This window comes from Sinohyriopsis cumingii, chromosome 13, assembly GCF_028554795.1.
Source record: "Sinohyriopsis cumingii isolate HCF-2022 chromosome 13, ASM2855479v2, whole genome shotgun sequence".
NCBI classification, from domain to species: domain Eukaryota; kingdom Metazoa; phylum Mollusca; class Bivalvia; order Unionida; family Unionidae; genus Sinohyriopsis; species Sinohyriopsis cumingii.
The window spans coordinates 10,727,126-10,740,572 of NC_142973.1; the positions used below are offsets into that span (position 1 = coordinate 10,727,126).

The 13,447-nt window shown below is 33.8% G+C and overlaps 1 protein-coding gene across 2 annotated transcripts in view; it reads right to left on the bottom strand.

Annotated features, from left to right (window-relative positions):
- The window catches only part of LOC149784934 (nuclear pore membrane glycoprotein 210-like), a 260,195-nt gene that overhangs the window by 152,530 nt on the left and 94,218 nt on the right, over positions 1–13,447 (bottom strand). For both annotated transcript variants that reach the window (XM_089978566.1, XM_089978565.1), the window contains 2 exons: positions 9,212–9,271; positions 4,193–4,239 (listed from right to left, as the gene is read on the bottom strand). In XM_089978566.1, the coding sequence (XP_089834692.1) occupies positions 4,193–4,239; positions 9,212–9,271 (107 nt within the window). The remainder of the gene's footprint in view (positions 1–4,192; positions 4,240–9,211; positions 9,272–13,447) is intronic.

A 13,447-nucleotide genomic window follows, 5' to 3' on the forward strand; every position in this document is an offset into this window, starting at 1 on the left:
TTAAACTGTCAAATTTATAGTAATAATTTTACTATCTGACAATTTAAGTGTGAATAAGAAACTACATGATCAATAAAAACACAAGTTGTTCACTGACACTGATACTCTACAAACCAAAAGGAGAGATTCCAAGACTGTACCAATGACTGTCATGATTTTTCATGCACTTTCCATTCATAACATCAGAATTATTCATTTGGAAAACTCATCATTATCACAGGGTTCACACAGAATTCTGAATGATAAATTCAAAAACTTTTCCCAAACTTTCAAAGACCACAAACACAGATTTCCAAGACCTATTTTTGCTTACATTTTGTATACAAGTTATGAGAAAACAATGAATGCAAAATACTGCAATATTGTTTAATGATAAAATGAAAATGAATGGGTCATCAAACAAAGAAACCAGGAAAACTCGACATCTGAATCTAACGACCTTGGAAAATTTTATTTGTGATTGTGGAAAGAAATTAAAATGTTTGGGTTTATTTAAATTTTTAAAGACTTTTAAAGACCTCAGGGTAATCTGCTCCATCTTACCAAACATTCAATGCCTTGAAAATGCTATCTCATTTTTCCCAAACTGTCAAAGACCTTCAAAGACCGTAGGAACACTATCAGTAAGATTTTGCTAATATTTATATGTAATGATCAAGTGAAAATTGCAATTAGTATATTTTTACCTATAAATTCTGTACTGCCGCAAACATAATACAAAGTGTGCAACCAATTATTCACACTCCCCAACTAATGTAATACACAACTTGGACTTCCACAACCTTTCCCATAAGCCCAATACTATAGAGTGTACACGTACTGAATATTTTAGTTAGAAGAATTTTATGTCATTTTTCTTCTGAAAGGTAACTACAGTTACCACAGTTCTACATTAATTTTATATACAAAAAAAAAATGTAGTTTGATTCTAATCATGCTGAACTATATTTTTCTCCATTTGACTCATGCATATGTAGTTGTTGCTGCTGTAGGGTTTAATGCCATTTTTCAGTACAAGATAGGCTATACATGGCAGCCAATGGTGGAGGAAGAGCCAGAGGAAACCACGGAAAGAAACACCGACCCACGAGAAACTACTGGCATGCTTTCTCACATACCCACATTGGCAGAACCCTAGTGACACAATCAGACATGATTTTGGTATTCCATTAAAAAAGCTGAAAATTTAGAAGGCGGGTTTGGGGGTCCTCCCCCAATGGGGTTTAGAGGGGCAGAGCTCCTGATCCGGGGGTCCAAAAATGCATTTTACAATCATAAGAAACTGCTCCTGGTTCAATCGTTTAAAGAATCATCCTGGTTCTCATAACGTGAAAGACAGTGATACTAAAGCAGCCTCAACGTTTTCCAGTGTGTTGAAAGAAATCGTGGTGGTTATATGGATCAGTAAGTATTGAACATCAACAAAACTGGATTGGTTTGAAAGAAAATGCCAGAACACATATTTCTAAAGAAGAAAAAACAATGCCAGGGTTCAAAGCTGCAAAAGACAGAATAAATCTTGTTTACAGGTTTGAGAACCCACATGCCTTTAAGGGTATCAGTAAGGCAACTTTTCCCATTTATTATTGTTCCACTCAAAAGCTTGGATCACTATTGCTCTTTTTGAAGACTGGTTAATTCACTGTTTCATCCCTGATGTTGACAAAATATTGATGAGATTTTGCTTCTTAATTGCCCCTGGTAGTCCTGTGTATTTTGATGATTTTCATCCTGATGTCAAAGTCAACTTCCTGCCACTCAACATGACTTCGCTCATCCAGCCAATGGATCAGGGGATAATATGTACGACTTTTGTGCATGCACTAGATCCCATGAGACACCGATAAGACACTCCAGGATTTTTTAAAGTCATGCAATGTTTATCATGGCATTCTGATCACTGCAAAGGTGTGGCAAGCGGTTACACAAAAATGTTAAATTTCATTTAGAAAAAGACGTGCCCCTGGTTTGAGTACGGTATGAGACATACGGGCTAGACTTATTAAGTACCTGTAGAGAAAATTGTGCAACTTGATGAGCAGCTGGAATTACAGGCTGATGTGAATGATATGGAAGAGTTAATTGAGCCGCATGGGAACAAATTATCGAATAAAGACATTACTGAGTTAGAAGCAGTGATGGTTGCAGAAGCCACGTGGGCTGTGGCCTCTCAAGAACCAGAAGAAGAGCCCCAACGTTTATCCCAAAGATGACACTTGCATTTGTGAGAATGCATCAGCGATATGAGAAGATGCATTCCAATGCCACAAGGTTCTTGAAAGTCCAAAAAAGGGTGAATGATATGTTTGCCTGCTATCTAGAAATGTGTGCAGAGAAGAAAAAGGCCAGTATCCAGTCATATCTGGATAAGTTCATGACAGCCTTTCACATCGCAACAACCTTCTCCATTGCAAAAGTCTTCCACCACCTCAATGGTGATGTTGACCCTGAGGATGTACTTGTGTTTCTGACAACATTTCCGTCTTCCTCATCTAGCACTAAATCCTTCATCATCCAAAAATGAAATGTCTACCTCCAGCGAGCTCGAATGAGACTAGGACTAATACATACTAAATTATTTTTGTCTATTATAAACTTAAATTAATATTTCCAATGTTTGTAAAAAAAAATTCTAACTGTCCTTCATACTCAAAGTAACATACACTAATAACGAATTCAAAAATGTTCATTACCAAACAAGAATGTTAAGATCTAACACTTGATGTAGCATACATATATAGGCTACTGGCTGTGATTAAAAGGTGGGGTGGGTCAAATGCCAACTTATGTAAAGATTCAATTACTTAAGGGTTTACAGAATGGAACATTTAAGTTGGGGAGTGCCTGTAAAGATTTCTCAATGCTTTGAGCAGTCACTGGAGTGTATTTACCACTCAGTATATGCAAAATAAACTTTTGCTTCAAGGCTTTATTACATATTGGCTATCATGTGAATTGATGTGTTCACATTTCTTAAACTATACTCATCATATTTCAGTCACTTTGAGAAATTTCAAATTTGAATACCAAAGTGCTTCATATCAATATGGGACAGGATCAAAGCTAGATTTTGAGAAAATCAGATGTGTTGTCACAGCAGAAATGAGAGTCACATTTTTATCCAGTGTGACATGTAGAGCTCAATATCTTCATTTATTGCCTGTAAATTAAAGCTATCTCTAATCATAAATGTTAATCTTTGAGGAGATATGAGTTACTTCCCTTTTCATTAGTGTTTGGAGTATACAAAAGGCAGGTGAAGTTTCGATTCATTAAACAATAGTCACATAAGACTTCTATTTATTCCCTATTCATCACAGGCCTTTCACAAAAGCCAACTGTCTTTTCATCTAGGTGAGTTAAAAAAAACTGGTTAATCCAGATACTTTCTGAAGTATGGACAGCTATTTCTAAGTATAAGTTAGATGATTAAAGAGTCCTTTTTCTGTAAGCTGCCAATTATTAGCAACAGCAGCGTTTTGTTGCGGTGCACAAAACACTCAGATCAGTGAGTTGTTTTTTCTAAGAGCTGCTATAGGATGGGTTAAAGTCAGCAGGATATGGGAATCATGTCGAACATAAGTGAGGGAAAGAACTACATTACAACGAACTAAATCTGTTAATAATAATAATAATAATAATAAATGTAACACTACTACTACTACTAATAATAATGGTAACGGTATCTGGTACTTGTTCAAAAACCTAGTTTAAAAGATGAAGTTGTATACAGAGGTCACCTCTGTACAAAGGTCACTTTTGCCATTTCTAAAGTCTGGCTGCTATTGACAAGTTGGCTGTATTTTTGTGCTATATATTTAGTTTATGAATTATTTTGGTAAATTAAATATGAAAAATTGTTTTGTTTCTCATTTTCTTATACAAATCTATATTTCGTGTATACACACAGAAAATAGATAAGTAGGTGATCTAATATTTTTGTTTACTGTTTTTAAAACTATTTGTTGACAAACCTAATTGACAAATCATTTATCCAAAGATATTACAACCCATACTTGATTTGTAAAATTGTTAAAAAATCCAAATCTAATTGATCCTGTATGTTACCTAGTTCTGTATTCCTTAACTGTGGGAACAATTCTTCAGTATACTGTTTGCCGGTATATGCACTATTAAAGTCCCATTCAAGGAATTAACTAAAAAGTCAATAATTATAAATATGAAAACCTACCTGTTCCCCAAAGTTCTTGCAGGTGACAAAGAAATTATGATATTCTCCTGTAAGAACAATGCATAATTTATAAATAAATAAAAACATTACCATGAAACATTACATGGAAATTACATGTTTCAGCATCATGCCCTAACTTCACAAATTATAGTCTTCTACAAGTCTGCTTGATAATAGTTCAATTCACACAAAACTCAGGATGGTTAATTTGTATCTCTACATGCATGCAAATTTTCAACAAGACTGAGCAGCCCAAAGTGTGATTTTAAATATTGTCACTTTGAATCGAAGTTAAATTTTTTAATGCTCAGATGGTTTCTTGACTATGAGGCCAGTGTGGCCTATAGGGCATGATGCCTGCCTTTCTCAAGTTACTTTCATAGATGCAGTACAAAGTTTTATAATTCTGTGTTGGTTGAAAACCATAAATTTAAGGAGCAAACCATGATCTAACAGTGAAGACATTAGTGTCCACTTTTCACATTTATAAATTTATGTACTGAAGACAGTTTAATTTCTTACAAAATGACAACAAGGCAGTGAAGACCTGCAAGCTTTGTCCATGACCGCTTTGAAATATTTGACCTTGACACCACAATAAAAAAGTTGTGCAAGTGCATTTTGGAAAATGAACAATTTACTTTAATAATCACTGTACCACAAATGTGAAGGAATCCATTAAGATATTTATGAAATGTAAGCAAATGAAAAACCCCAAGATTCCAAAGGAATCCATTAGGATATTTATGAAATGTAAGCAAATGAAAAACCCCAAGATTCCAAAGGAATCCATTAAGATATTTATGAAATGTAAGCAAATGAAAAACCCCAAGATTCCAAAGGAATCCATTAAGATATTTATGAAATGTAAGCAAATGAAAAACCCCAAGATTCCAAAGGAATCCATTAAGATATTTATGAAATGTAAGCAAATGAAAAAACCCAAGATTCCAAAGGAATCCATTAAGATATTTATGAAATGTAAGCAAATGAAAAAACCCAAGATTCCAAAGGAATCCATTAAGATATTTATGAAATGTAAGCAAATGAAAAACCCCAAGATTCCAAAGGAATCCATTAAGATATTTATGAAATGTAAGCAAATGAAAAACCCCAAGATTCCAAAGGAATCCATTAAGATATTTATGAAATGTAAGCAAATGAAAAACCCCAAGATTCCAAAGGAATCCATTAAGATATTTATGAAATGTAAGCAAATGAGAAACCCCAAGATTCCAAAGGAATTATTATGAAATGTAAGCAAATGAAAAAACCCAAGATTCCAAAGGAATCCATTAAGATATTTATGAAATTTAAGCTAATGAAAAACCCAAAGATTCCAAAGGAATCCATTAAAATATTTATGAATTACAAGCAAATGATAAAACCCCAGATTCCAAAGGTGACGATGCATGTTGCAGAATCAACTTGCCTTAGCTTCATAATAATTCAGTCCAAGTACGAACAAACTCAATTAGGAGATTTAGGAAATACAAGCAAATGACAAAACACTAATTAAACCCCAATGCAAATCATCCATTACTGTGACCTTGACCCAAAGAGCAATAGAGCAAATGGGCATGTCATAATGATTTCATTTCAAGTATGATCAAAATCCATCAACATCTTGGGCAAAAGAAAAATAAGAAAAAGCACACTTATTTTTTGGTTGGTGTTATCCCTACAACCAGAACTATTTTGGGAATAAACACGTCAAAAACAAGAATTTCTTCTTCTATTTGAAAATTGCTTTAAACTTTAAAAAAGAATTACTTAAGTCTAATTGAAAAAAGTTATTTTTTAACTTAATAATTTTTATTTGTTAATGAAAACATAATTATGGACTTTATAAATCCTAGCCCATATCAGTTTTATTTTCACTTCAGCTTATCATACAATTACTGCATTGTAAAATGATGTCAAGAATGAGGAAAAAATGTTATTAAATTTTTCAAAACTGGTTTAGTTGATAATGGAGTTTATCTCATGTTTTCAATGGAGATGTTTTTAATGTCATTCAACACATGTTTAGGGCTGTTCCACTCAAACATTCGTGGTACCCAGGGAAGGTAGTTTTTAAAAATAATAAATGCCAGGCTACTTTGATTTCAATGAGTTCATATTAAAATGATGATAAAATTCTAAATTGCATCTAAGGGTGAGTACCCCACTTTAAAAGTGCCTTCCCTGGGTCATAAGAAAACATTTTCTCCCTGACAAACATGTACTGTACAGGAATATAGACAGTGTAACTTTTTGTACCTCTTAACAAAACACTTAGACAGTACCAGGTTAACAACTTGACCCTAATGCATATTATGGCTATATGAATAGATTAAAAATTAGTCAAATTTGACAAACCTTTACAAATTTAATTGTGCTTACTAGTCATTTAGTATGGCAACTTAAGATGAATGATCATATTACCTTTCTGCCAATGTGAACTGGGGAAGGGAAGAGACTACTGTCACTGTTGCCAAGTGGCTGGAATCTTTCCTCATTGGGTAATACTGTGACAGTAGCTACTACTGTCACTGTTGCCAAGAGGCTTTCACTGTTCCTCATTGGGTAATAATGTGACAGTAGCTACTACTGTCAATGTTGCCAAGTGGCTTTCACTGTTCCTCATTGGGTAATGCTGTGACAGTAGCTACTACTGTCAATGTTGCCAAGTGGCTTTCACTGTTCCTCATTGGGTAATGCTGTGACAGTAGCTACTACTGTCAATGTTGCCAAGTGGCTGTCACTGTTCCTCATTGGGTAATGCTGTGACAGTAGCTACTACTGTCAATGTTGCCAAGTGGCTTTCACTGTTCCTCATTGGGTAATGCTGTGACAGTAGCTCCTCCTCCCTAGATCATACATATCTAGCATCTCTTTTTTGTTTGTATGTTTTATAATGCAAATCTATATACATGGCAATTTCATGTCTATATGGTAAATTTCATGTATGTACAGTAATTTCATGCATATATGGTAAATTTCATGTGCTTACGTTAAATTTCATATACAGTGGAGCCTTGTTAATCCAGACTCCATTTATTCGGAAACTAGATAAACTGGATAATTCAACGGGAACGAAATTCCTAAACGTTAATTTGCTCCGTTAATCAAGAAATATATATTCCAGATCCAGAAATTAAAATCGGGGACCAAAGTGCAAAATTACTTTAAAACTTGTATCGATAATCCTGAAATAATCTGTCCAAAAATAAGAAAATTCGAAAAATCATATATGAAAATATAGTCAGTTAGATAACACAAATTCACCTACGCAAATTTGGAGGCATGTCAATGTATCAACCTCTGATTGGTCAAATTCTAGTGGTATGTTAAAGTTATCAATTGATCATGTGATCATGTGTATTGAAAAACTAAGTAGCATGAGCATATTGTAACCAGCAATTGTATAAACAATGTCTGTTTTAGCTAGTTGCCGACAGGGGTGTAAATAATTCAATAAACACACTGGGATCAAATCATCCACACTTTTTGACATAACATATGGTAAATAAATTAAGTGTGTCATTAAGCCTCTTTGTTGTTTACCAATTGTATGTAACAATCAGTTTAATGATGGCTGTACAAATACAGTTAATTGATTTAAGTTGTAGACCGTATAATGCTTCATTTCCAAATAAAATGGGGACATCAATTATCAGCTCATTAACAGCTATAATTGCTTAAAATATGACTTATAAAAATGACTGCATTTGATTAGTTTACCATAACCCATTTAACTGCAAGAGATGTTTGTATTCGTTGTACTTTCCACATATATTATGGTGACACCATCAAGCAAGCGTAGATGAGTAGAGATAATGACCAGCATAAAAATGATTTGCCAGCACAAAGAAGATCACCTAAAAGCTACCATTCAAGATATACACAAGCATATTATAGCTTACTCATCCTTAGTCATTGGCAAGTTGACAGTTGTTAACATCATAAAAAACAAGGACAAATGGTTTTCCATACCTGCCGACTCAGCAGACCTAACATGAGCTCACCACACCAAATAGCAATAAGTCGATGATGACGTCATCATAGTGTGATGTGTTTGATGTGTTAATTGTTTAAACTTATATTTACTGTATGTGTATGTTATATTTACTGTACAAGTATGTACAAGCGCATGTTATAACAATGTGAAATAAACACACGTCAACAGATGTATTCATTATTTTAACCATTATTGAATATACAGTACATTTACAGCTAGCATATACATGTACATGTATACGGTGTGATGACATGGTAAAATAAAAAATAAAAATGTGCATGATTCAATTATCGGGAAAACTCATTAGTCCAGACATTTTCACTGGGAACAAATGTGTCCAGATTAACGAGGCTCCACTGTATGCATGTGTGTGTGTGTGTATATATATATATAGTAAATTTCATGTAAATTTGTTGTTGTTGTTGTTGTGGGATTTAATGCCATTTTTCAGCACACAATAGGCTATGCATGGCGGCCAGTATTAATGGTGGAGGAAGAACCCGGGAAACCCCCAGGAAGAACCACCGGCCCACGAGAAGCTACTGGCAAGCTTTCTCACATACCCACATTGACTGAATCCTAGACTCGAACCAATGCAGACAGAGATGAGAGGGCAGTGATCTGTAACGGAGAACGCTTTAGACCACTCGGCCACTCTGGGCCCCTTCATGTAAATTTAACATTTTCATCTTAATTCTATGTATTTACTTCAAATCTTCTGATGGAGGAAACAATTTTTAAACAAGACAGGTTCATAGAACTAACTGCTTCAAGTTGTATACTTATTTCTATTCTGAGCAGTATTTTTCTATTATTTGCAGATAAGAATAAACACTTAAATGTAAGAATTAAAAAAGTCTAACTTCTAAACAGCTCATCAGAATTATGACTAAGTATACATTGTGTAGCAGCTGGATCCATTTGGCAACTTGTGTAAACTCCTCAACTCTTATACCAGTACTTACACTGAGATACAATCTGAGAAACTGGGTATATAGCAACATTAATGTACTTACGCTGAGATCCAGTGGGAGAAACTGGTTGAATAGCAACATTACTGGAGCTTTCTGAAGTCACTAAAATGATAAAGTACACTTCAGTATTAATAAGTAAAAATGACAAACAAATTACCCAATTATAACAAATTACCCAATTATAACAAATTACCCAATAATGATTAGCCAATTTTATACTTTAAAGAAAATTTTAAAAAAGAACAAGAAACTAGACAACATAAAAAATGGATGAGAACCTGGCATCTTCAAAATTACAATTTACATCTTCAAAAGTACAATTTATAGAAAGAATATTTAAGTTTCATGATTTTTTTTATAACTGGTCAAGGCATTACAACATAATTATAGCCTAGGTGTGTCTGTCTACAAGTATACACCAGAGTTTGTAAGTCGACATGGCAAAAATTTCAACCATGCCATCTTGTGTCTACATCATGATTCCATCTTAAAACAAGAGTCCCTTGGAAAGACTGATGCTCTACTGGACAAAAAGAATTTAAAGGAATTCAAGATATGACAATTATTCCTTTCACCTGCTGATATTCTTCAGTATTAAAAAGATTTTCAAATTAGCTGCTGCGGTGGATTTACCTGAAGTCAGATTGGCACCATTTTCATTTAGGACTAAGTAGACATCATTACTAGACTTTTGGTGAAATTCCTATCTCAATATAACCAGCAACATCAGTGGCAGCAAGGTTTTCAAGACCTCTGTTATGATGGCCATATTGGAAACATGATTGGAACCATTTTCAATTAATACCAACTAGGTTTTTGTTGAGAGGAGTCAGAATACTAATACAATTTAGTGGTATTGAGGGTCAGTTATTTTCAATTATGACCAGCTACACTGCATAAGAATTCTTCCATTGAAATTTCATGTGAAAATAACTTTATTCTGGTGACGAAGAAATAACAAGATTTTTCAAATGACCATCATGGTGGCCATAATGGACATCAGATTAGTACCATTTTTAATTAGGACTAACCGGACATCATAAGAAGTCAGTGCTGACATTACCATCGATTCAGGAGAAATAAAGATAACAAGATTTTCAAGATGGCCACTGTGACAGCAAATGTAACTATCAGATCAGCACCATTTTCATTTAGGACCAAACAGACATCATAAGAACTCTTCAGGAACAAAAATATGACTTTCCATCCACAAGGAATAACACAAGCAAGATGTCCAAGATGGTGCCATGATGACCATACAGGAGATCAGATCAGATCGGCATCATTTCCATTTAGAACCAACTGGACATCATATAAGTTTTGATATTAGTGAAAACCACATACTGAAGTGACCAACTAGACATATGAAGTCTTGCAGTAAAAACCCCATACTGATATGACTAAATTCATTAGGAGTAACAATAACAAATTCATATGATAACCACTGTAATAGAAATTACTAATTACAGATATAAGAATATCATGTATAACATAATGGGAAGTATAGATTACAGAGATCAGAATATCATGTATAACATAATGGAAAGTATGGATTACAGATATCAGAATATCAAGTATAATATAATGGGATGTATGGATTACAGATATCAGAATATCAAGTATAATATAATGGGATGTATGGATTACAGATATCAGAATATCAAGTATAATATAATGGGATGTATGGATTACAGATATCAGAATATCAAGTATAATATAATGGGATGTATGGATTACAGATATCAGAATATCAAGTATAATATAATGGGATGTATGGATTACAGATATCAGAATATCAAGTATAATAAAATGGGATGTATGGATTACAGATACAAGAATATCATGTATAATAAAATGGGAAGTATGGATTCAAGAGATCAGAATATCAACTGTGTGCAAGGAAACTAAGGATATGTAAATAATGCCGATTCTCCCTACTCTAAGGCTCTGTAATCCAGTTCCTCTGCAGAATGGCCACACCATGCATTTTAAGACCATTCTAATATTACTTTGGGCTCTGTATATTAACCACCTCTTTAAAATGATCCCAAATTTGTGTCCATTACAGTCTCTAATTTAGCGAAGGCCGACTATAAAAATGTGCATTTTAACAGCTGCTTATAAACAGCAATTGCTTTTTATGAGTATTTACACAGCCATTATGTACTTACATGCAAAGATATATATAAATATGGCACAAAAGCAAAGAAAAAGTACAAAATCAATTAAGCTAAACTTGACTGTAGTGGCCAAGTCACTAGTTTCGCTCATAGGGGTATGAGAACAATAGAATAAGTATCATGAATGAGACATTGTATGCCAATCCAATATTTTATAGTCTTCTAAACACTAGTGTGGGGAGGTATATGGTTGACCACTGGGTCTCAATTGGTCAAGTTTTGTGTAAGTGCGTGTTTTTCGATGTTAAAATTTTTAACGTTGCTTTATGGTTTAGAGTAATGTCTAGCACTGGGGCAGACATCATAGCAATATGACTCAAATTGTTAAAGCTACGGTAAAAATATTTTTTAAAAAAACCCAAATACACATTATATTATTATTATCATTATTATTATTATTACATCAGGCAAGTGGCATAATTACCTTTTCAAAGATTTCACTAGAAATTTATCACTCATAAATTCTGGTGGAAAGGGTTTCATTCACTGATTTCTTCAAGCAGTCAATTTTTGATGTTTTACAGTCTTGCTTATATACAGTGTGACCCTGCTATAGCACGCTCCATTATAACACACATTTGGATGTAACACAGTCATAGTGTGGCTAACAAAATTTCATATACATGTAATTTTCTCGTACATGAAAAAAAAAAATCTTTCTTAAAGTACGAAAAAAGCATAACAAGATCATCATTTTGGGGAAGAGATCACGTATGAATAAGACAAGATGATAGTGGCATGGCTCCTGAAATTTTATATGTATTTGTCTCATATGTGAAAAAATAGGGTTTTTTTTCTTTTTAAAAGTATGAAAAATAACGTGTAAAAAGTTTATTCTGGGATCGCGTAAGGCTTTGCCAATGTTGCAAACTTGGTTTTGTTTTTCCTTATTGGCGGCAAATATACCATCTGGCAAAATTTTTTTTATTGCCGACGTTGTTGGCTGTTTAAACTTGTATATACAACCATTGGTTTGGAGTGGAGAAATTCAGAGGCCCCATGAAAGGAAGCCACAAACTTGATATAAAATGCACTGAAATTTATCTATTGTTATATAAACAAATTCTTTGTTCATATTGACAAACAATCTAAACAGTGAATTTGTTATATCATAATCCGTTATGTTGACATCTAGCATGAGTACTATATATTGAGATATCTGCTTTTTTTGTGTTGTTGACATTTCTGGTGACGGAGATCAACGGACAAGGCATTATCTCGTAATCTATCTTTTGTCGGATTTTCAGCTGCTTGCTAATACAAAGACAGACATTTGTATATGGATGGTAAGTAAAATTCCTCTTCTTTTCACTCAGAATTAAATCCTTCAGAACACTCACATTTTCTCTAATAATCCCTGTCATCAAACCAGAACACCTGCATCTCTATCTTCCATTGACCTTTGTTAAATTTCTGATGCATGGGCAGAAGGCAACATCACTCAGCTACCACAAATTAAAAAAAAACACCAAAAAACCCCATCTTACTTGTTGGTCTGTTCAATAGGCAGAGAGGAAATGTAACTAGAATAGACCAAACAACGGCCAATTCCTTTTTAAAAATGTACCCAGATGAAACATACTTAATAAATGGAAACAAAAATCAGTCTCAATCATGCAATACAATTATTTGATGTTGCCGCCACAATAAGAAATGGGCAATTCTTTGGTTCTCTGATGCTGTCCTTTTGCAGTGACTTCAATAATGCATGCACCCTTCATCAAAGATAGCAGACTACAATCTTCAATAAAAACAAAGAACCTTTCTTCAAAGGAAGTCAGTACCAAACTTAAATAATAGCAATGGAATCTGATGGATTTTGCCATCTTCCAATGTGACTGGAACACATTTACTATGCCATGAAAAGTTTCCATTTTGCAGGAAAAAAGTGTATGCTTATGAACACTACCAACGACAGCTTAAAACACAAACTTTTACCGACTTGGAACGTACTGAAACGTAAATGTGCTTCGTTATTTATTACATGATTGTGCTGTTTTTCCATCAAATTCAGACCTATATGACCTGTGACAAAATTATTGAATATTTTAAATGTGTGTGTGTGTGCATATTTTCGATGGAATCACTTGTATTGTGG